Source organism: Podarcis muralis, chromosome 6 (genome assembly GCF_964188315.1).
Source record: "Podarcis muralis chromosome 6, rPodMur119.hap1.1, whole genome shotgun sequence".
Classification (NCBI taxonomy): domain Eukaryota; kingdom Metazoa; phylum Chordata; class Lepidosauria; order Squamata; family Lacertidae; genus Podarcis; species Podarcis muralis.
Genome location: NC_135660.1, coordinates 69,918,768 through 69,944,097, shown reverse-complemented (window position 1 = coordinate 69,944,097; position 25,330 = coordinate 69,918,768). Strand labels below are relative to the sequence as shown.

At 43.9% G+C, this 25,330-nt stretch overlaps 1 protein-coding gene across 1 annotated transcript in view; it reads right to left on the bottom strand.

Annotated features, from left to right (window-relative positions):
• CDH23 (cadherin related 23) overlaps positions 1 to 25,330 on the bottom strand; it is a 375,943-nt gene that overhangs the window by 337,653 nt on the left and 12,960 nt on the right. Inside the window, exon 2 of the mRNA XM_077930519.1 lies at positions 22,758 to 22,835. Within this exon, the coding sequence (XP_077786645.1) occupies positions 22,758 to 22,835 (78 nt within the window). The remainder of the gene's footprint in view (positions 1 to 22,757; positions 22,836 to 25,330) is intronic.

Genomic DNA, 25,330 nt, shown 5'->3' with positions numbered 1-25,330 from the left:
CAGCAGTGAATGAGAATGGAATAAAGAAAGGATTTCCTTTGCAGCGAGAGCTGCAATACAGTCTAACTCCATTTAATGCCTATACAAATAAAGAGGCACCTCTACTGAGCCTGTTTTGCAGTCAGCCTTCCCCTTGCCATTCTCAGTAGAAAATGTCTTCCAATTCATACACGCATGCACACCCATGCTTTCTGACAAATTGCTCAAGGGGCAGCTCTAACAATACATTTTTCTAGTTAAAATGCAATCTTCCGTCAGTGCACAAGTCAGGGAAGTTAACTCTGCTGCTGACTGCCACAAAATGTAACACTGAACTGATGGCGACCCTCACAAAGAGAAAGCCATTTATAGCAACTTATTGCCCAAAAAACGTCATAAGGGAAGAAGAGTCTTAAGAGGACTAAAGTACCATGTAATGGTCTGTACTCTGAGACAGATTCACACACAATGTGATATAGGGACAAAAAGAGGTGATTTGGAAACAGTAAAGGTAAAGGTAAAGGTACCCCTGCCCGTACGGGCCAGTCTTGACAGACTCTAGGGTGGTGCGCCCATCTCACTCAAGAGGCCGGGGGCCAGCGCTGTCCGGAGACACTTCCGGGTCACGTGGCCAGCGTGACATCGCTGCTCTGGCGAGCCAGAGCCGCACACGGAAATGCCGTTTACCTTCCCGCTAGTAAGCGGTCCCTATTTATCTACTTGCACCCGGGAGTGCTTTCGAACTGCTAGGTTGGCAGGCGCTGGGACCCAACAACGGGAGCGCACCCCACCGCGGGGATTCGAACCGCCGACCTTTCGTTCGGCAAGCCCTAGGCGCTGAGGCTTTTACCCACAGCGCCACCCGCGTACTGACCTCTTAAAGCCCAAGTTCTTAGGATGTGGGCCTGTACCACTGGGCTTGGGGGTCGTGACACACCTACAGGGCAGGAGAGGTCATCAAATTTGCTGAGACTCTGGCCTGGTTTGCAAGAGTCGTGGTGAGCCAAACAATGGCTTTCCTGGACTGTGTGAATATGTTGGCTCCCAAGGAAGAGATCACAGCTATTTTGCTCTTCCTTGGTCCTTTTAGCTCAATGTGGCAAGCTATGCCAAGGTTAGGTTTAGTGTGCCATCCAAACCCAGGAACTTAATCATAATCCTGTGTTTGGGTGACCTGCTTTGGCTTAGCGGCCTGAGTAAGCTAAAAGGACCAGGGAGGGGCAAAGCATCTATAATCTCCTCCTTGGCAGCAAATGTTTGAAAAGACAGAATTTTCCCCCAGAGATTTTTTTTCAGGCCTTCATATCCCCAGGCTTATCCGCTATTCTTCTTCTTATTTTTTTAAGTATTTGTAGTTTTCCTGAATCGTGTCTAGTTTGGATCCTATAATTTTGCATACTTGTGCAGACTCCGGAGTGCGTGCACAGATGCTTGTACACAAATGAGCTCAGTTTCCAGCCTTTCTCAAATCACCTAGTAACAAAAACAGGATCAGATGTGTTTCAGATATGACAGATGACTTAGTACGTTGTTTTCAAGCAACTCGTGTGCTTAGCCGGCATGCAGGATGACAGACCTTGGGAACCTGGGCATTAATACTGGAGATTTATAGTCAAATCTGTCACGGATGGGGGAACTTTTCCCAAGAATGACTATGCTTGAAGGTCGCTTTTCCTGGGTGATAAGTATAGAGAAACTTTCTCATCTCTCTCCCTCCCCCCTCCTAAAAACAAAAGGCATGTTTCTGGAAGAGAATAAGGGGAAATGTGTGTCCTATAATATGCTGTGCTTTCTGCTTGCATGATTTGTCTCATTTTCTCTCCTGGATGTTTCCAAGACTAGCAGCAGAAGCTTCTCAACACAGTGGGTCCCCTCCATCAAAAAAACCAGAGTTTTTATGCATGCAAATTTTAACATAGCAATATACTATTATGCAGAAAAGAACAGAAAATAAAATAACTGTGTATTACTCAGAACATGGTAGCATTGTTGAGAGTTTTCTGCACTCCAGCTATTTTGTGATTAGCGATTGCACCATCGTTTATATGGACCGTTGAAATAACTCTACAGTGTGCTGAGAGAAAGCTAAACCAACCCCTCAGTTCTACTCCCATTTCTATTTAAGTGTTGGACTGCACATCTGGCAAGGGTAGCTGTTATCAGCAGAGAAGCAGTGACCCATGCTGCTCTGCTGGTGCAACATCAAAGTAATGGCACAGGTCACGATGCTATGCTTGGCCTCTTGTAATGAGGGCAGGGAGGAAGGGGTGCAAAACATACATTTGCTGTCTCCTTTGTAGGCGCCATTTCTGTCTGTTGTGATTGTATAGCCTTAGCTTGTGCCATTGTTGAATCGTCTTTGTCGTCTTGACCAGTCAAATAATTGAAAATGCTCTACACTGTTTCCACCCCCTAAGTATTTTAAAATGTGGCTTTAGACAGTGGTCAACCTTTTTAACATATTCCCCTCTCTTTCTCTCTCCCACACTCTGTATACACACACTGACACAGGCTGACCATACATCCATACTATGTGGCTTGCTTCCAAAACATGGTCAACTATTTCTTGCAGGAGGCTGCAGTCAAAACCATTATAATTGGGAGGCCAACTCACATAGTAAGTAAACACAGGTATTGGATGGATTGAATATCTACCAGTATGAATTGCTGATACTCCTATCTGCCATGAACTGCCATGTATATAAATGTGAAATAAATCTGAGATGAAAAAAGAACCTCTGTGTAAGTTGTAATGTTTCCTGAAGGATAGTTCCATATATTCCTATTATAACGCACAATGCAAATTTAATGTCATGGACTGATTGGATGGTGGGAGGAACCAGCTGGAGAACCACCAAAGGAAGAATGCTCAGATCTGAGGGAGTGGTGATGGGATAATGTTGAGCGGTCAAAAGAAGGAGAAGACTGGGAAAAGGAGGTGTCGTAAGCTGAAGAGGTAACAGGGTGTAATGAGCTGGGAGAGTCTGTGACAGATAGAAGTCCAGAATCAGAGGCAGAAGCTGAAGCAAGAGAGTGGGAGGAAGGGGGCCAAGAGGAAGGGATGAGTCAGGCAGAAGAGGCATGCAAAGAGCAGAGGAGAGGTTGGCTGCATTCAGGCGCAGTCTCCAACTGCTTGGAAAAGTCCCTGAAGAGGCAGCAACACAGCTTTGGAGAGGTGGAGACTTTCAGTCTCAGCAACTGATGCATGGGGTAAGACCTTCTTGAAATGAGCTGCTGTGCTCATTAGGCCTGACACTCAGACAAGTGAAGATTTTGTTTTTGCTAATAAACAGTTAACTCCAACTTTGAACAGTGTGATTTACTGCTGGCTCATTCTTTTGACATTTAATTTGGCATGGAAGTCCTAACATTACAGAGCATGATAGAGAAATTCCCACACCATTCCACCCCCCACCCCAATGTCTTCATAATTTTATGTGCCTTGCTTACATAGCCTTTTAGCCAGCTCTTCTTTAAAATGGAATGCCTTTTGTCCATCTTTCCTAGGCAGAAATCTGTTCTCTAACTCTACTAGTACATTTTGTTGCTTTTTGCATTTCTACCAGTTCTACTACAGCCTATTAGATAAGGCATGATAAACTAGACAAGGAATAAGGGTGCCAGTAATTTAAAATAGGCCACTTGAATTTTTTTCTTTCTTTCCATTCCTATTAAGTTTCAACATCTGCACTGAGAAGTTATCCACAAGGTTTTGTGAAGGTGTGAAGTTCTCATTCTCTCACCATGATATGTCATACCATTTTTGTGAGTTACATACATAATGCAAATTAGCTGTGACACTCATTATCATTAGCCATCTTTAGTGAAATGTTAAAATATTGGTTTTCATGAAGGCATCGGCAAAAAGACAAATTTGGTTATGCTGTTCTTCAAATACCACACTCCCCAGATAGCCATGGAGAATTGTTGAAATTTTCAGGAACTGCAGAATCTGACCACTCACACAAGACTAGCTTTCTAACCACATGGAGTGTGAGTTTGCTGTGGGCTCCAGCATGTGGCAAACTGTCATCACACTACCATAACAGTTCAGTAATCTGGGAAGGGGTGGAGACTGTATGACCCTCAACTCCTCTCTCTGTCTATAATTGACATGCAAAATTGACCTTCCCCATGAAGACTCCATTGGAGAGGTATTAAAAGTAGGGCACACACATCTGTTCCAAAGACTAGTACTGAATGAATATAACAAGCACATTAATTGCAAGCATCCCCCTACTTGCATCCCAATCCTGGTCTCAGAACCATTCTTCCAGATGTTTCTCCCTGCCCCCATCCCACCACCTTCTTTAAGAAGCATATAAGGAAGTTGCTGAATGAGACACAAGTTCTTCGTAGTCGTAAAAGTGATACAGCAAACGTGCTTTGAAGCTAGTATGCAAGTGGTGTGTGCAAAACTTGCATGCAATTATTTCGACAACACAGAATTCATCTTAAAAGTTTTGAGTAGGTAGTTTATTTGTTTTGTTTTGTAACACCTGATAGAAACAATTCAATAAGAGAGAGAAGCCTACAAGCCTCACAGTTCTCTACTCTTTGCCTTTTTTTAATTACAGAAGTGATGGGGAATCTACAGCCCCAACTCCTATCTGCTCCTGCCAACATGGGCATAGAGTTTATAAAAACACAGAGCAATAAGCACGGGGTCAAGGATGATGGGAGTCATCACCAAACAGCATCAGGAAGGACCACAGGCTCCTCACACTGTATTATAGCCTTCTAGGAGTCCCTTGCACCAAAAAGTGTCTTACCCATCACTGTATCCTGCATCCCACTTGGCCAGAATTTTGATCTTATCACAACTTCTAACATGACATTATGTTTGGTGAGCATTCTACTCTGGCCTCTCAGCTTGGCTTGTTTAGTTTGGAATCTGTGTGTTTTCATGCATGATCTTCAGCGGTATTGACTCTTGTCATGTATGCTTTGTTTGTTTTCCTTCTAAAATTATTAAAGATGAATGGAATGTAAGTGAAGGGTGGAAAGGGATCAAAATAAGGAACTGGAAAGGAGTTCCTTTGTATCAACACTACCCCCTCCCCATTGTCTAACTCTCTCATCTTGACTTTTCTTGTTACACTAGTTTTCTAAAATCTTGTCCCAAGTCCAACCAGGCTATATTCTAACCATGATCTTGCTTTTATAATCGCCAACATATAATTCATTACAAAGCCAATGTTTTCCTTTCCTCAATCCTGAGAAATACAAGCTAGGTTAGGTAGTGTTCTTTCACGAGGCCGACTGATGTTGGACAATGAAGACTTCTAAGATATACAGAACTCTTCATAGCCAATTCTTCTATTTTTAATAAAAGCAAAAGGGAAAACATTTGTCACTACAGAGTTTATAAAAGCACTGTGCAATATGCACATTAATAACAATAAAGATGTCAAGCTGTCAGATAAGGAGCTAATTTCACTCTGAGCACAATTAAAGATGTTATTATCCTACCACCTGGGGCCACGTCTGCTTTTACAGCCCAGCAGGCTCCAAGAGAAAAGAATGGACCAGAACCACAATGGTGCAATGGACTGTTCTGCCAATCCTCATCTAACTGAACTCCAACTCCATTCTCCAGCCATTTCAACATATTATTTATTTTTGCCATTAGACTCATGTGCAGACAGACACATGCACATTACATAGCTGGGATGAGTCCCTGAACCACTCAGGGAATAATAAGGTTGGGGAGCTTTGTGCATTAACAAGTTCCTTGCTACTGCCACTTCACAGCAGAGGAGATCCTGAACAAATGCTCTATGTTTCTTTTTTATTTAGGATTAGCAAAATCGCTGGCATAGAAAAGGTTGGCAGTGGGGAAGGTAGTGAACAATCTGGGTTCAATTTCATATCTTCTTCTTCTTCTTCTTCTTCTTCTTCTTCTTCTTCTTCTTCTTCTTCTTCTTCTTCTTCTGTGATTACTTGTAGCTGACTGTCTTCCATAAACACGGTTTTAACAATGAGTCCGTAAGTGACTGTGGAGGCCAATTCTGGATCCACACATCCTTCCACAGTGGGGACATTGGTTTCCAGGTGGGATTTGATCACGGTGTGGATTTGCCAAGTGTGCCTTCCTCCTAGCACATTTCTCCCTTGCGTCCTGAGTTCAAGTGTCTTCAAGGCCCATGACATCTTTGGTAAAGGCTGTTCTCCAACTGGAGCCCTCGCAGGCCAGTGTTTCCCAGTTGTCAGTGTTTATACTACTTTTTTAAGATTTGCCTTGAGACAGTCTTTAAACCTCTTGTTGACCACCAGCATTACACTTTCCATTTTTAAGTTCAGAATAGAGTAGTTGCTTTAGAAGATGATCATCAGGCATCTGCACAACATGACCAGTCCAACGAAGTTGATGTTGAAGAATCATTGCTTCAACGCTGGTGATCTTTGCTTCTTCCAGTACACTGATATTAGTTCGCCTGTCTTCCCAAGTGATATGTAAAATTTTTCAGAGTGTGTGTGTGTACATGTGATATTCTTTCAAACAATGAACCTCCCAACTTGAGAGGCAGATTTGCCCAATACCATGCCATTCAACTTTTCTAACCCTGGGTCTCATCTTTCATCCCAACCATCCACAGGGGATTTAATGTTTTATTATATTATTTCCACTTTATTTGTTGCTTTTTGGCTCTTCTCTCTGGTTTCCCACTACTTTCATCCTTTTGCAACCAAGACAGGATTTTCACAACACACTAAAATGCGAGAATTCAGCAGCAATAATATGAGCACACACACGCCTTAAAAATTGTTCATGGGTGTGTTTATCTTTTGTATCTCCACTTCACCATGAAAATTATGGCTGAAACTTTTAGTTGATTGAGTTAAAAAGATGCCCCCGTTTAATAGGGAAGAAGGGCCTTTTTTCCTTTTTAAATTTGTAAAATTATGTTTAATAAAAGTTCCCCCTTCAAAGAAAGCTAGTAAAATATCATGGATAGCAGATAAGGATGTAAGAAAGAATAATATTCCATTCTGCCATGTTGCTGCTATTGTTGTTGTTACTTTGTTTATATCCCAAGAATAGATAATAACATATTGAAAAAACAATCATTAAGAAATAAATAAGCATTTACAGACATATATGTGTGTGTGTATGCGTATGAGTGAAAACGTGTGTGTGTGCACGCGTGCGTATAAATCTATTAAAACCGTTCAAATAATTACAATAAAAACAGATTAGCACCAGCCCTTTCATTAAAAGCAGTCAGTTCCCAAAAGCCTGTTGGAACAAGAAAGTTTTCAGCTGGTGGTGGAAGGACAACAAGGAGGGAGCCAGTCTAACTTATGTAGCGATGGAGTTACAAGTTCTGGGAGCAGCCCATGATGTGACAGTTTGTGGTCTGAAAGCAACAACAGCAAATACTGGATGAATTCACTGGATTGATTTCCATATCAGACAGGGGACAAATAAGTGAACTTTTGGCAATTTTCACTCCCGTTTCCATTTTCATCAGAATTCCCTGACATTCCTAGCGGCAGGTGCTTTTTTACAAGAGGCATCCCTCCCATTTCTCTCTCTCTTTCTCTCTCTTGCACACACATAAATACAAATGCAGATTGCGCCTGCTATGACAGATGTGCATTTTTCTTCAGATAAATTGTTTTATTTGTATGCAAAGTTATGCATAGTCAATACAATAATTGATCTCTTTAAACTCATTTGCACTTGGTGACACTGACACATGGCAGAGAGCAGGCCAACAGCTCTTTCTTCCAGCTAGTTACCACACTTGAACGGAGAGTGTGGTATCAGGAAGAGCCTTTCGCACACAACTTAAAATTCACCCCCTTCTTCCCCTCATCCTCCTATTTTGCCTTTGCAGCATCTTTATTTCAACTCCCATGCAAATGAATGGAATGTATTACAATAATAATAATAATAATAATAATAATAATAATAATAATAATAATTTATTATTTATACCCTGCCCATCTGGCTGGGCTTCCTCAGCCACTCTGGGCGGCTTCCAAAAAAATTTAAAATACTGTAATACACCAAACATTAAAAGCTTCCCTAAACAGGGCTGCCTTCAGATGTCTTCTAAAAGTCTGGTAGCTGTTGTTCTCTTTGACATCTGGTGGGAGGGCGTTCCACAGGGAGGGCGCCACTACACAGAAGGCCCTCTGCCTGGTTTCCTGTAACTTGGCTTCTCGCAGTGAGGGAACCTCCAGCAGGCCCTCGGTGCTGGACCTCAGTGTCCGGGTAGAATGATTGGGGTGGAGACGCTCCTTCAGATATACTGGACCGAGGCCGTAATGGGTAATGGCCTCATTTTCTACCTTCGAATTTGACGCTCGTAACATCTTTTCCCCAACGCATACACCTGAATGGAGCTCTGTTATTTTGTATGGAACTGGTTGCTCACTGGGACAAAACAGCCTGAGAATATAACACCAATCCTGGCCTGACTGCACAGGCTGCCAATTAGTTTCCACGCCCAAGGCAAAGTGCTGTTTTGAACTATAATGCCTTAAGTGGCTCAGGACTGCAATACCTGAAGGACTGCTTCTCCCCATATGAACTGACCAGGACCCTGCAATCATCATCTGAGGCCCTTCTTCATGTGCCTCTTCCACGAGAGGTCTTCTGTTGTGTCTCATCGTTTGTGGAATGTTCTCCCCAGGGAGGCTTGCCTGGCACCTTCACTGCATATCTTTAGGCACTAGGCAAAAACTTTTATCTCAGCCCTTTGGCTAATTAAACAATCTATGGCCTTTTAAACTGGGGGGCGGGGGTGGAGAGGCATTGTTTTGTTATGTATTTTTGTGTTTTTATAATGTAAACCGCCCTCTGATTCTTGGATGAAATTTAAAAAACAAGCAGACAAACAGGAAATAGAGGCTAGAGGTCAGGGCAAAAATCGATGAAGGGGAAGCCATGCCTTCATCCATCCATCCATTTATTTATTTAGTTCCTCCAGAAGCCATAGCTGTCAACGTTTCCCTTTTTTAAAGAGAAATTCCCTTATTCCGAATAGGATTTCTCACAAGAAAAGGGAAATGTTGACAGCTATGACACACACACACCCCTCCCTATTATTTTTCAGTTCAAATTTAATTTGAAATTGAGACAGGGGAGTGAAATGTGGAACTTAGAAGCTTATCTCTTTTTTGAGGTGGGTTTTTATGACACACGCACACACACACAAAGTTCTTTTCTGAGTCTGGTTCAGGAGAACTTCATCAGTTTCTGTAATGTATAAATTTCCCCTTTCTTCCATCAGTTGTAAAACAAACAGTGTGTGAATTATGAAGTGGGAGAGTGGTCTGCTTTTTCAGACCTGAATATTTTAAAAGGTGAAGCAGCAACTCCTCCTGTTGTACCAAGGAGGGAGGCATGCGGAAAAACCAAACCCCTATAAGTTGTTGTTCTTAAGGATATTACTACAAAGTCTATGATATCCTGGCTTCCCTGGCTTCTTTCCAAACAAGATTTCGATTCAATGGGGTGTGTAAATATCAGAGCTTTTTAGAAAACAGCAACACTATTACAGTATTCAATTATTTTGCACATCCTCTTAAAAAGCACACACACACACTCATGCACAATTATGGCCTGATGTGTTTGGGAATACACGTAGGGAATTTTCCTTCAAGTCAGCACAGAACATTAATTTATGACTATTTTTCAAACTCTGCTGAAGTAAGAGGGTAATAGCTTTCGGTTGATTTGCTTTCTATAACCTGTCACTCATTGGTGTGTACCTGACAAGACTGCAGACAATATTCCAATCATAAGGCCAATTTATCCAGGACAGTGAAGAATATCAGCCAGAGATAAAAGGACTTCCCTCCCCCATTTTTTCAGGGCCTGGCAGAACGTTAAGACAACATCTGTTTTTTTGTTTTTTAAAACCCCTCATAGCCAGATGTTCTTTACCCATGGTGGGGGGGAGCTATTGCATTGTTGGCTCCTGCTTCAGTTCTTCAGTAGAACAAGAGGTGTTATGATCATCAACACCTAAAAATCCAGGTTGTTCAATCACATCTGCAATTTAAAATCCTGACAGAGTTACATATGAGCCTAGAGGTCTTTTTTTACTATGCTTAGATGAGCTTCTCCCTTTCTGCAAAGTTTGTAGCACATTATATGATAGGCATCAGTGACATAACTTGTCACACAGGAAGGCTAAGATTTTTCCTGTTGCCCAAATTTAGACCTTAACGGTAAAGGAAAAGGATCCCTGACTGTTAAGTCCAATCGCGAACGACTCTGGGGTCGCGGCGCTCATCTCGCTTTACTGGCTGAGGAAGCCGGTGTTTGTCCACTTCCACAGACAGTTTTTCTGGGTCATGTGGCCAGCGTGACTAAGCCACTTCTGGCAAAACCAGAGCAGTGCGCGGAAACGCTGTTTACCTTCCCACCAGAGCGGTAGCTATTTATCTACTTGCACTTTGATGTGCTTTTGAACTGCTAGGTTGGCAGGAGCTGGGACCGAGCAACAGGAGCTCACCCCATCGTGGGGATTCGAACCGCCAACCTTCCGATCAGCAAGCCCTAGGCTCAGTAGTTTAGACCACAGCGCCACCTGCATACCCATTTAGACTTTAGGACTACAGAAATATGTATTGCTCTGTTCTAAGTGATGGAAAAAGTTAAAAACTACAAAAGTCAGCTTTAGTAGGTGCCAGCAGTGGTTTGGAATTCTGCCGTTTCTTATTCCTTTGTGTAAGCTCTTCCAGCTAATTATTCAGAGTCAATTCATCCCTACTTTTGCACACCAAGAATGATTTTCTCCTAATAGTGCAAACCATGTGTTACCTATCTACTCTCTTTTCACATTTTTCTCTGCAGCTCTTAAAGAAACATCTGAATAGAACTGACTGCAAAATGCAAGAGGAATATGACACCACTTTGTATATACTTAAAAGTATCCTTAGTTCTGTCCAGCACTGCTAAATAATATTCTGTTTTATTCTTCGTGACAATATGTCATTTCCTTGAGCAGTTTTATTGAGCCAAAATAAGTTCCTCCTTCCCTGGTTGCTAAAGAGTCATCTGTTTGCTCTACACCAGAAGTTAGACTGGCCTTTTGCCTGGTGCTTGGCTTTCCCCAAAATCTACTGTTCAGGGCCCACCATCTGGAGGCAAATCCTGCAGTGCCCATGTTTGACAGAAACTCATTTAAGCTTAAGCTCACACTTAACATAGAAAATCTATTCAAGGTGGCTGCCTATGTTCTCTCTGGCAGTTAACCCAAAGTTTATTCTGCCATTGTTCTCGGTGAAAGACCAGTTAATGTGGCATGAGGAGGGGGGGGCAGAAACACACATTTATTAGTGTGTTTATCAGTCGGAAAGTTCTTCCTGAGGTTTAGTCGGAAGTGCGAGCGAGCAAATCATTAAAACAAATCTTCTGATAATTTCTAGCCAGTATATATTTTAACAGCTAGCAAAGAAGTTCGTTATTCCTCCTACACACACTTAAAACTGTCATTTTAATTGTGATCAGTGGGTACTACATAAAGGCCTGAGCATAAAGGGGGGGGGTCCCCTTCTCTTCTGCAAAGGGAAATGGTGATTGCTTATGGCTCACACATGGTGATTTTTCACTGTGCACGCCAAGTAGTCTCCTTCTCGTGAAAAAGCATCTGCTAGCACCTAAGTTCTACATACGCATACAAAACAGTGGATTACTGCCAATGAATAATAACTTTGCTATACATCTCATCACAAATGCTTCCCTAGGGATGCCTGGCTGCCCCAGCCATAGCAGGGGGAAACTTCCCTGATTGGAAAATTGCCTCTGCCTAGTGGGATATTCCAACCAAGTGTCTTTTGGGGGTTAAAGTAAGTATGGGCATTTGCCATACGCATTCAATACATATCTCTTTATCATATTCCCACACTTGCACTCCATTCATTCTATTAGCTAACAAAATATTGACTTAGTTAGCAATAAACACAAGGTGTTATATGGTTCTTTAAAACTGCCTTGGGGTGGGAACTTCCCCAAAGGTAGTATATAAAAGCCGTAATATATTTATTAAAAATAATAATCTAACAAGCCACAATCCCACCATAGTCATGTTAAAATTATGTTCACAACCCCCTGCAAGCTTCAAATGTAAGATTTCTCATGCAATGAAGAGGGAAGGGAACTCCCTAACCTAAGCCGTAAATAAAGGCAAGCTACAAACTGAAAGCAGAACATATCACCAAACTGCAGAAAATGAGCTTGTAATAAAACCCCAAACATATGTTTATCTGTAAGCACAGTTTCAAGTCACAAAAGAAAGTTATTAAAACATATGCTTAAGCGCACTACTGAAATGGAGCTTTAAAACAGCATAATTGCTGGCAGTAATTTAATTCTTCAAACTCCCGACCTCATTCTGAAGAAATATAAACAAACTGCACAGGTGCTTAATGTAACAGTTCAAGCAGTGAAAATTAGTATTCAGTATAGTTTACACTAAAATTGCTAATCTGAACAAAGGTTTGAGCCAATTCTCTTTCACACAGCAGAAAAGAGAGCAGAGTTTCACATCTGGAGTGAATTTCTCACATACAGCAACACACCGTGATCTTCATATGATAACATAAAGACATGTTGCTATAAACAGGGAGAGCCTTTGTCCCAGTACAAGCCATGATGCCAGTGGCGTAGCGTGGGGGGTGCAGGGGGGGCCTGGCCGCACCGGGCGCAACATCTGGGGTTAGGGCAAATCCACAGGTTAGGGGGCGCAAATCCACGGGTTAGGGGGCGCAAATCCACGGGTTAGGGGGCACAAATCCACGGGTTAGGGGGCGCAAATTACTTGCCTTGCCCTGGGTGCTGACAACCCACGCTACGCCACTGCATGATGCCTCCACTATTCATACAAGGTGTTGTATAACAGAAACTCTGTATGGGATTTCATGCAGCTATGCAACGGAACTGACACTCCTCAAGGGAGCGGCATTTATATAAGACTTTTTCCATCCTAGACGGAGCAAGTTACAGCAGCTCAACCCCACTTCCCTGCCTCTGAAGATTTCAGTGAACTTACTACCTGGTAGAAGTTGGCCAAAGGAGAGATCAAGGGCATGAAAAGCCCTAGCACTTTATGGGTAGAATGCAATTTCTGTTCCTTTATTAGACATTTTGTGTTTGTTTGTTTGTTTGTTTGTTTGTTTTTATTGCAACAATATTTTGTATGCTGCTTTGCAAGTCTCTTAGGGCTATAGAACATGGGTCAGCAAACTAAGGTACGTGGGCCGTATCAGGCCCAATTGCCTTCTGGATCCGGCCTGTGGACGGTCCAGGAATTGCTGCGTGGATTGCCAGCCTGCGTGTTCTTTCCCTCTCCCTCCCTCTCCGTCACACGACGGTGGCGGCGGCTCCTCCCTCCCTCCTCCTGGCTTCTCCCTGCCCTGCCTAGAGGCAGTGGTGTAGCGTGGGGGTGCAGGGGGGGCCGGCCGCACCGGGCGCAACTTCTGGGGGGCGGCGCTCGCTGCCTCCGGAGTCACTGAAGAGCCGCCACCGCCTGCCATGCCGCCCTGGCTGCTTCAGCCGCGTCCGACAGCCGGCTCGAGGCTCCTTCCGGCCGGGTCTCCCGACGGGGCGCTGCGGGCGGAGGCTCCAGCACCAAGCGCCACGCCGCCCAGGCTCGGGTCGCTGTCTGGACGCGCGCAGCCCGCCAAACGCGCCACCGGCGGCGAATGAAGCGCCCAGCCGGAGCCACCTGCGCTCTAGTGCCTGCAGGCCAAGACCGCCCACCCGCCCCGACGGGGCCCACCCACCCGCGCTGGAGGCCGGCCGACGCACTGGCCCCAGAGCCGCCCCCCTCCCCACGCCAGAAAGAAGCCCCCTCCCCGTACCAGAAAGAAGCCGCGTCGGGGCTAGCCGGGCCGGGGAGGGAGACCGAGAAGGCTGCGTCGCGACGCCCAAAGACGCGCGTCTTGGTGCAAAGGGACCCACGGCACCCAGACGCGGAAGTGACCCTCTCCCCCTGACCCGCCACTGAACTGCAATTCCCAGCTCCCTTGGCAAATCCCAGTCCCCAATCCCCAAGATGCTTTATTTGAGGCAGGGGTCCTTTAATTGCAAAAACAACACCACGGAGGGCAGTAGTCACCACGAAGTTTGCCCCAGAGTAGAGCCGTCAGTATTAATGACCATGGTTAGGGGTTAGGGGGTGCAAATTACTTTCCTTGCCCCTGGTTAGGGGGCGCAAATTACTTGCCTTGCCCCGGGTGCTGACAACCCACGCTACGCCGCTGCCTAGAGGAGGAAGGGGGCTGGGCTTTATTGGTGGCAGCCCCTCTCCGGAGTCCTTTTGTGCACCACTCATCGTCTCTCCACCGGCACCGCCGCCAGCCAGACACAGGAGTAGCGGTTGGCTGAGTGCCCCTCTCAAGCGACTGCCATTTAAAGCACCCCTCTCCGGAACACTTTCGCATGCCGCTCATTGTCCCTCCACCGCCACCGCCAGCCCCTGCTGCCCGCAAGACACAGGTAAGCAGCCACCGGGGCTCGTGGTGCTCTTGCATCATTATTTTCTTTTCAAAATATAGTCCGGCCCCCCGCAAGGTCTGGGGGACAGTGGACCAGCCCCCTGCTGAAAAAGTTTGCTGACCCCTGCTATAGAGCATGAAGGGATAGCCAGCCAAGTGCTTCTGCTAGTGCAGGGACTATTGGCTGCATGAAGGAACTTCCCCTCCCTCTCCACTTTCTGTGCATCCCTTAAATCTGTTCCAGGTGGTTGTTTTTTCCCATCCCAATCCTTCATAGCAGTTATAGAGAGGGCACAGGGGCACATAGGAAGAGGGGGAAGTTTCATTGCACAAGTGAAAATCCTTGTGCTAGCAAACATTGGATACCACACTGGTATTCGAAATAAACAAACTGCAACAATAAGAGGCACATATTTTATTAACTACTTATCATGTAATTCACTCTTTTTGTTTTTGTTTTCCACCAAGGCGTTCTTTTCATGGGAACAAATAAGGCCATACAGATTCTGACCCTGAGGAAGAGGCATCAGCTTGAAAACACAAAGGGAACCCAATTTTCTAACAAATAGTTAACAACAGCAATGGCTCATATATTTCTGTGTTGCAGAATCAGACCTTCTGATTTGCACCCCCATTGCCATGCTTTGGCCGCACACAAAGCTGTCTTGTGAATGCAAAAGGAGCAGACCACTCATATACTGGATATCATAGCATTCTGGCATACAGCCTGTTCAAAGGGTTGTCATTTATTACTAGCAACCAAATGCCTCGAGGCTGAGATAAGCGAGGAAAGGTATGGCAAGGCAATTCCACCTGGGGGGAAACTTAAGCAAAGTAGCCTAAGACATGTTTTCGTCATCATTTATTACAGAATGATGATGATAATAAAAATAGAGCAGTGATTTTTCTCCAACATTGTCATTTCCTTGCAAATGAAATCTTGAAAATATACTCCCACATGGACAGACATACATTTGATCACAGTGTAAAATGGTGAGCCTATGTGTTTGTGTTGGTGTGTGTAGCTCCTCTTCTAGGCCGGTACTGTATCAGCTCTTGGCATTCTTGAGTAGTAGCCAGGGGCCCAGACTCTCAGCAAAGACCACTGTTGATGCCTGTTGTCAGCCTCCCGCAATATATATTTTTCTGTCCTAGTATTATAAGCAGTACCAGACGACCAGACCTGGCCGCCATTTTAGTTTCCCACAGTGCCTGGAGCAACATTAGGGGAAACAAACATGGTGGCTAAATCCAGCCACCTGGTACTGCTTGGCACGCTGCTGCCTCCCTTCAAATAAGCCCACCAAAGGAGGAGGGGGTGTGCCAGAGAAAATTTTGTCCAGGGCCCCTTCAAACACGCAGTCAGCCTTTTTCTTTGTGACATAGTGAAACAGACATCCAGTTGCACAGAAGTTGAGTTAGATTGAAGAAAACTTCACCATGATCCAATGGATCATAAGTTAATCGAACTTTTCAAAGGCAATAAAGAATTCCACGAGAAGTAGAAACATAATCTCACTCTATCATAAAATGAAGCTTGTTCTCAGAAATTAATTTTCTCCCAACACCTTTTAAGCACTCTCTCACTGAGAGTGCTTCATTGATACTTGCACAGAAATTTCAAGCTGTGTACACACTTCTGTTTAGTCTCCATCCAGCGTGCTGCCACTATTTGCGATATACACACAACACTAGCCACAATCCATATCTATGCAGTATCTGCCCTGTTATTTCTTATGAAATACTGAGTTTTGGTGTGCTTTCCCCCAAACCATAAGGCATTAATATGGATGAAGGTAATGCATGGAGATATCTGAGAAACTGGCACAATGCTAAATAAATTATTTCCTTGATGACATCAACGTTGCATGCAAAGACCGGTAGGCCTCTTGTGCTTTAAAACAACAATAACAAATATCTTAAGGGGGGTGGGGAAGTCACTTCAGTACGACACTTCAGAAATGGCTCTATCCCTTTCTGGCAAGTCTACATCACACAGAACAAAATCCACAGAACACAATCCAGAATGCACAGTTCAGCATCCCTTGTTCAATCTGCTGAAATCAATGGCCTTTAAATGCATTTAACTGTGTATCAAACTGTGTCCAATGTAAACAAATGTAGTTCAGTAGTGAGCCAACTGTTGACTTTGCTATAGCTTTCCAGTCTTCCGCTGGGCTTCATTTAATTTGCACATGGTTGATGCCCAATTAGTACCTCATTATCAAGTCGCCTGCAGTATTTCTTTAGCCTTACACACTTCTAGCTTTAAATATCTTCTGTGCACATGCAGACATTAGGTTTCATTAGTACGTAGCAGGGGAAGATGCATGGAGATTTGCAATCTGTACAGGGTTTTGTGAAAACCTTACATAGCTTATGGAGTCTTCAGACTTTGTATGCAAGATAAGATGCCAATGTTTTTTAGGTAGCTCTGTCAATGTGCACGATGCTTTTCAGATTAAAAGCCCCTGCCTTGAGGAGCTTACAATCTCTAAGTGAATGCAGGGGGGACGAAGTACAGTGAGGGGGGTGGAGGCTGGATGACATTGTAGCATCAAACTCACTATGAGCATCCTTGTTGTTAAGCAACAGGACTAGTGCTGATATCAGATCTATGTACATCTTCCCTATCTTTGCAGCCCTCTTATGCATAACTAAACCTGAGATCCGGTCTTGAAGGGACATGCTTCAGTGATCAACAATAATTACATACACCGCAGGACAGACATAACCTTCTCCAAGGCTGTCTGTCTAAATGAGTAGCTCTTAATTTGTGTGCCTCTCTGCAGGTTGATTCTCCCTCAGCTCCCTCCCTTTTAGCTAGTGTGTCGTAAGAGGCAAAAGCTAAGCCCATTATCACCTCAGTTCTCCCCACCCACTATCAGTGGTTTTCCTCTCCCCCTCCCAAAAAAATTCTACATATGGTATTTCTGGCAAGCCTCACCCCTTGCAATGTTTAAGAGGGCTTTAAAGGCTTACCTGTTTTCTATGGGTAATCTACAAAATGTAGATCCTTGGATTTTAATTATGTTTTGCAGTTCTGTTCATTAGATTGATTAATCTAATTTTTACCTTTTTAATCATTTTTTTAATAGGGTAATGTTTGTAAAAATAACTTAAGATACTTGCCATTTTTGTCACATTTGGAAGTTTCATATAGTAACTCTGTGCTGGGGCGACAGCGCGTGTGCCCACAGAGATGGCTCTGAGTGCCCCCTCTGGCACGCATGCCATAGGTTTGCCACCACTGTCCTGGGGGAAAAGGGGCTCTGCCCCACCAAACTCAGTCTGCCTATCTTCTTACTTACATCTTGTCCTGGAAGTGACCCTGGCTGCCAGTCTCCTCCTTGCCCTTGAAGAACTCAGCAGGGAGGAGGATGGGGAACAAAACCAGAATTAGTTGGCCCCACGAGTTTGTTCAGCACAGGAGAAGGCAGCAGGTCAAGGACAGCAGGAGAAACTAGGAAAGGAGAAGGAGTGGTCTCTAGACTCTAGAGGAAGTGAGGTTGGACAACGATGGGAGAAAGGCTAGCCGAGATTCACATGCTGAGGAACTGCAGGGGAGCAGGCAACACTTAACTTTCCCTTAATCAATTTTAAACCATCAGCCAAATTTTGGCTGCAGGTCTTGAACAAGTGTGAATGAATATTTCACTTTTATACACAAACACAGAGAGTTTCCTCTTCACACTGCAGTAGGCTGTGTGTGTGTCAGTCATTACTTCTGGGTGAAATAACTGACGAGGGGGTCAGTCCACCTGAAAATTGCTCTCCAAAGATCTAAATGAAACAGATGGGCATTGATAGTGTTTTCAAGGAAATTAATCAGCCTGGACTAGCAGCGATGCCAGAAGCTCCATAGGCCCAATCTAGCCTAATGAATTCCGAGCTCTCTGTCTTAATAGCTCCTGACAAGACTAATTTACTCATGTAAGTGATTAGAGAGGGAATTATCTATTTAATTGTTGCTTAACACTCCTTTAGGCATCACGTGAGGGAAAGGGGAGGCAGTTAAATTCAAGCCAGGTAGAGAGAAGGAGGAGGGATTTTGAGCAGGGACCAGGGGGGGGGGGAATGGTTTTATTAATGCAAGTGAGTTGTAGAAGACAGCAGCAGGCTAAATGGGGGAGCAAATGAAGTCACTAGTGGGGTTTGTTTCCTAGCAAACATTAATAAAAGCAAAATTGTTCAAGGGCATTGAAAATTTCCCCACCCACCCCAGCTTGCTGCTCTTTGCAGGCCTAATTGGCTTCCAAGTCATTTTGGGTTTGAAAACTTCCCCTTGTCCCTAGTAAAAGTGACATCATCTCACAACCAATTTTAATAATAAGAACACCATTAAGAGCATATGAAGCAAATTCAGAGTGAGGGCAGAGTTTCTTGACAAGCAAAGCCCTTACTCTGAACTAGCTTCAGGTTCCCCATCGCCGTCCCGTCCCGTCCCCCGAAACATCCTTATATATATATATCCTAATGAGATTTAGCGATGATGCTTAATGGAACGAAAAGAGTTCCCTTCCCCCCACACCAAATAAAAATTATGCCTAAGTTGTAGCTGATTGGGACTGCAAAGAGATACACAATAAAGTATCACTGCCACCATCTTTATCCAGTAGCCCAGCAAAGATTTTAAGTATACAATATCAAGGGAAGGCAATTTGTGGAGCACTAAGTTCTACACTAGGACTATATACTGTACAATGATTCACAAGGGCCATAAGCAGCTTCCGTATTTAGTTGAATGCAATCAGCCTCATTTATAAAACTCTTAGCTGAGAACAACAGGCTCCAAACTACAATCAGGGACATCTTGTGCTTGTGCTTGTTGTTTTTACTCTAAAGCTAGTTGCCCTCATGTGCGAAAACCTGCCAGCTCTGAAAGCTATTCCACATGGACGTGTGTGTGTGTGTGTGTGTGTGTGTGTGTGTGTGTTTGGATGTTCTCCCTGTTGCATAGAACTACTTATCCACAAGCAGATCCTCTGAAGCTTGGAGAACGGTTAAAATGTAATAATCAAATCATGTAACTGGGGCCTGAGTGCACAGGTTTTCCTTTGGAATTGCTGGTTCCCAGTGTTGTGCCCCTAGGGATGCGGGTGGAGCTGTGGGTAAAACCTCAGCGCCTAGGACTTGCCGATCGCATGGTCGGCGGTTCGAATCCCCGCGCACGGCGGGGTGCGCTCCCATCGTTCGGTCCCAGCGCCTGCCAACCTAGCAGTTCGAAAGCACCCCCGGGTGCAAGTAGATAAATAGGGACCGCTTACCAGCGGGAAGGTAAACGGCGTTCTGGGTGCTGCACTGGCTCGCCAGATGCAGCTTGTCACGCTGGCCACGTGACCCAGAAGTGTCTGCGGACAGCGCTGACTCCCGGCCTATAGAGTGAGATGAGCGCACAACCCTAGAGTCTGGCAAGACTGGCCCGTACGGGCAGGGGTACCTTTACCTTTACCTTTAGTGTTGTGCCCTCCTGTTAATTTCAAGTAGCACCTCTCTCTCTCTACGTTTATTTACAAAATCTTCAACCTCTAGATTGCGCCAAATATTTCTGGTATTATTAGTGTAGATGGGAAATCAAATTAAATTAAACCAAAGCAAACCAAAGTGAACTTGCAGGGAAGATGGCAGTGGCAATTGGTGGTTAGGCCCCTCAGTTAAGGAGGAGAGAGCTTAACTATGAGGCTGGGGGTTCAGACAACACCCTAAGCAAAACCCTGGGGCTTAGCGGCCACCCTGGGAGTCCAGGTTCATGCTAAACTATGCAAACGTGGCCATACAGTACAATACCTTATTCCTCCCCCCTAAAGGATGTCTTAAGCATCCCATGTTTTTTGTTTTCTTGTTTTTAATTCAGAATCAAATTTACCTTTCACTAAGAATACATGGATTAATGGTGTTGTGTTGCAAGCGTGAACTGCAAGCGGGGGTGGGGTGGGGGAGCACATGCAAGAAAATAGAGGGCTCTGCTATTCGGGCCCTGATAAAATCACAGCTATTAGCTTGAACAGGGAGAGCAGCCCATCATACTCAGACTGTGCTTGTGCACACACAGGGCTTACAATCAATTCGAACAGCATTACTAGCCATCCACAGGCCCTGATTGAAGAGCACAAGTTTAATGGACTGAGAGCTTGGAAAGAGGCCAAGAAAGGGCCCAATCGATTTTTACATTTACTAAAACTGATCACTGACAAAATAAATAAATAAAGGCTAAATCTGTCAATCAAACGCCGAAATATTTTGCCAAGGGCACAATTAAAACCACACACACACACACACACACACACACACACAACCATTCCCTGTTCTCAGTCGGCTCACTAGGCATCTATCTGGATGTGGAAGACATGTTCACGTATGCCATATTTTCAAGTGGCATGAAATAAAAGTTCAATTAAATGCTTTTATTTCATGTTTCAAAGTGTTACTATAGCTTCACAGCAACATCCTTCATTTCCACCCCTGGAATTTCTCACCCGTTAAAAGGATTTTGGGGCATGACAACACTGTTTTTGCGAATTTCATAAAACCTATCTTTACACTCAGGATAATTTGGGAGAACTGATAACTGCACAGTGAGTAGAGCTTAGCTGAGTATTTGGACAACCCTGGTTTTTGTTTTCAAACTCCGAGTCCTTCAGGATGCAATCCCACTACCCAGTTTCCCTAAGGTAAGCACCAAGACCAACTTTTGGATAGACATGTAAAGGAGTTGGTGAGGGTCATTTGACAACAACAAGAAATCGAGCCTTTAGGGTCATCTTCCCAGTCCGGTGGAACACCCTGCCAAAAGATTCAGCGGACCAACTTCTTCTGCGCCAACATTTAAACACTTGCTAAAAGCTTTTCTATTCCGCCAGTACTATGCAGGCAATTAAGAGTACACTCCCAACGATGGTCTGTTGATGTTTGTTATTAATTTGCTTTTAACTTGTTTTATTTTTAACTTTTTATGATGTTCTTGTTCGTTTTATGTTTCTGTATTGGTGTAAACCACTGTGATATATTTTTATGATACAGCAGTATATAAATATTTTTAAAAATAAATAAATAAAACTGTGTAAGCTACTTAGTTGCCAGTTCTGACCACACGAAGCAGAAGATTCGAGAGCAGGGTGGCCATTTACACATCATACAATCATAATATTGTAAAGTTGGAAGGGACCCTGACAGTCATCTGGTCCAATTTCCCAGCAATGTAGGTATCTTTCGCCCAATGTGGGGTTTGAACCCTCGGCCCTAATTTTAAGAGTCTCATGCTGTACTGACTGAGCTATCCCAACTCATACATTTTATTTTAAAGAAACTTATTGGACTGAACCAAGAAACACAGTAGTAAGGTACAGTCAGAATAATTAATTTCAACTCTGGTGCTCTCTACCGCCGGATACAACAATATATTGCATTGCAGACGGAATAGATAAGAAGAGAAAATGCTTCACCATACACAAAAATAAAATTTAAAAAGTGAATGGCGGAGGGCACATAAACCTGCAACAACGAAACCGTTAGCAAAATATGGACGTTTAGGATCATGGAACAGAACTACCGTCTTTCCCTGAAAGGAAGACATCCCCCGAAAATAAGACCTACTTCCAGTTTTGCCTCTCGCTGTAATATAAGGCATCCCCTGAAAATAAGACCTCCTCAATAATAAGGCCTCCCCCAAACATAAGGTCTCCCCAGAATATAAGGCCCCCGAAGCTACTGTAAGGTGTCTGACTCCTCTGGACCCTAGCAGCGGGTGACACCGCGCAGCTCACGGATTGGCCACAGCCGGAGCTCTTCAGGCAGTGTGAGGTCTCTTTAAATCAGAGAGCCGCCTGCTGCTCGCTCTGCCCTGACGGAGTCCGGCTGACTCACAATTAGACAATAAACGTGTACCATATTCTTCTTCATGGAAAAAATAAGACATCCCCTGAAAATAAGACCTAGCGCATCTTTGGGAGCAAAAATTAATATAAGACACTATCTTATTTTGGGGAAAACAGGGTAAGTAAATCCATGCTAGCGTTTGGGATTCTTCTTCAGAGATTGTTCACACTACATCCAGTTTAATTTCCCTTTAATCAGACTGAAACCAACAGCCTCATCAACAGAATCTTTATCAGCCTTCTGAAAGCAACCAAAGACAGTGCTCATTTTAACGCTCTAGAGGGGGAATCTATTTGCCTTTTATAGGCAGCTCCTTTAAAATCAACATGCTGAGTCGCCGTTCTTGACTTTCTTCACACACACCCCACTCCACCCCCGCCAAAGATAATTTGATGTGAACCATGCCATTTAACTCATTAGACATAAAAGCTCAATGCACTTACCCACTGGCGTATCTTCATTGATCAACAGGTATGTGTCGAAGAAATAATTTACGAAGTACGGCAAGCGGTTGCTTAGGCCTGGAAAAATAGGGACAGATAAAAAGGTGTTGTTTATATCTGTGAGGTCATGTTTTAACTGATGCAACAGACAAAGCCCTGAACAAGAAGGCTGGATTGCAATGGGTAAAAAGGGAGCTTTTTGCATGACCCAAAGTAAATAGCTAGTGCCAGCTGAGCTACTGAAAAGCACTTATTCCTCCTTTTAAGTCAGACACAGCAAATTGGTCCACTCCTAAAATGAAAGTAGAAAGAATCGTGGATCCCAGTGGGTGGAAGCAGAGAGGCACCAATAAAGATGAAAGGATGTACAGTGGTACCTTGGGTTACAGACGTTTCAGGTTACAGACGCTTCAGGTTACAGACTCCACTAACCCAGAAATAGTACCCTGGGTTAAGAACTTTGCTTCAGGATGAGAACAGAAATCGTGTGGTGGTGGCGCAGCGGCAGCTGGAGGCCCCATTAGCTAAAGTGGTGCTTCGGGTTAAGAACAGTTTCAGGTTAAGTACGGACCTCCAGAATGAATTAAGTACTTAACCCGAGGTACCACTGTACTGTGTGGCATTCCTGTCCAGGATGCATGGATGTGTCGTGACTTTCCAAGGGAGCTGGCTTTTAAAAATTAATAAATGTGCATGTGTTTCTCATTTGTTGCACACACAGTTGACACATCTGTTGCAGGCATAGTGCATTCTGCAAACTCAGGTTGTGTCCACACTCCTGTCTACTGTGTACTCAGCCCTGGGAATTAACCCACCCCATTGCTATTTAGGACATGACCAGATAAACAAAACTTTGTATATGCATACATAAACACACACACCTCTCTGTATGGCCCTTTCTTTGTCCTGTGTAAGTTTCATTTTGTGTTTTAAACGGAATTATTAAAATGCAGCTGATGTGAATGCCCCTTGCTATATGACTTCTGCACATGATTGCACACCTTAATTTAAAGGATTGGCTAAGATTGGCTATATCCCTGCAGATAGGCTATCATCAATGCACCCATCATATAGGAGGCTCCCAGAAAGGACCTCGAGCCCAGCTCTTCCACAAGCCACTTTGTGTTTGCTGCTGTGAATGTAGAAGGAACCAGATACCTAGATCTTCCCGAAGACAAATGGCTGTTTCTTTTATAATTATTATTTTCCTTCTGTTGCACGGGGGTGGCAAGACCATGCAAAGGGAACAGGAGATGGCAATTACTGTTTTAGCACATGATTAATACCTCACATTGTTCCCATGGCTGTCAGCCTTTTGCCTCGTCAGCCTTAATTGCACCAGAGCATCCTTTCCTTTCACCTTAAATAATGAGGCTCACTTATTTCAGCTGCCCGCTTATTTTTGCTCAAGTAAAAGCACACACGCTTGCAAGACCCTTGCACCCGGAAGCATTTAGAATCATAGAATCTTAGGGTTGGAAGGGACCCCAAGGGCCATCTAGTCCAGCCCCCTGCAATGCAGGAATCACTGCTAAATAATCCCTGACAGGTGGCCATCCAATCCCTGCTTAAAAACCTCCAAGGAAGGAGAGTACACCACCTCTCGTGGGAGTCTGTTCCACTGCCGAACAGCTCTTACTGTCAAAAAGGTTTTTAAAAAATAAAAAATGTTTAGTACGAATCTCCTTCATTGTTGTTGTTGTTACTGGCATTTTAGCATAATTGTGGGGATTCGGAGCAGGTAGCTGTTCCCTATCGCAGTCACACCAGTAACAATCTTAGGGTCGCTTCAGGCTAGTATTTTTCTGCTTATGGACTCTGCATCATTTCTATTTATTTATGTATTTCAACAATCTGTGGTTATACCACTTAATCACTCCAAACGGTGTACAGGAGACCCTCATACAATACGACTAAACATGAGTTGAAACAAGTCATGGATGCAATAATAGTGCATCAGAGATGGATTTACACAGGACCATAGACACATTTATTCCACTTTCTTAGTTGCTCTGCAATACGTCCCCAAAGTAACCACATTATTGCCATTGGGAGGGAGCGTTTTTGAACCACGGCATAAACAAAAGCAGAGCATTTGTACTATTGACAAATTACAGGATTTTAGCAGGAAACTACTGAACATATATACCTACTGCAAAATAAACAATTTAGCTGCCCAGAAATTTTTGCAGGCGCAAATGGTATTGAAAGTGTGATAGCATATAACTGCCCCAGTAACATCATGATCACATATAATGATGAACGCTCAATAAAAAAAAAAAATCTGAAGGGGCCCTTACAATGAAGCAAGTAACTCTCTTTTACCACTTCAGAAATGGAGATCTGAGGCTCAGAGGTGTTACTTAGCCAAAGGCCACATTAATTGATGAATGATTGATCTGGGGAAATCAGAACCAAGACAACAAAGTAGAGTGGCCCGCACTGGTTTGGAAGCAGAGTGAAAAATGGAGAAATTGTGTTAGCAGAAGACAGATCTACCAAGTTTCTGAAAGGGTATAGATGCAAAGCGTAATACATTTGACAGATGGGCTTACTTTGGTTCCCAGCCAGCG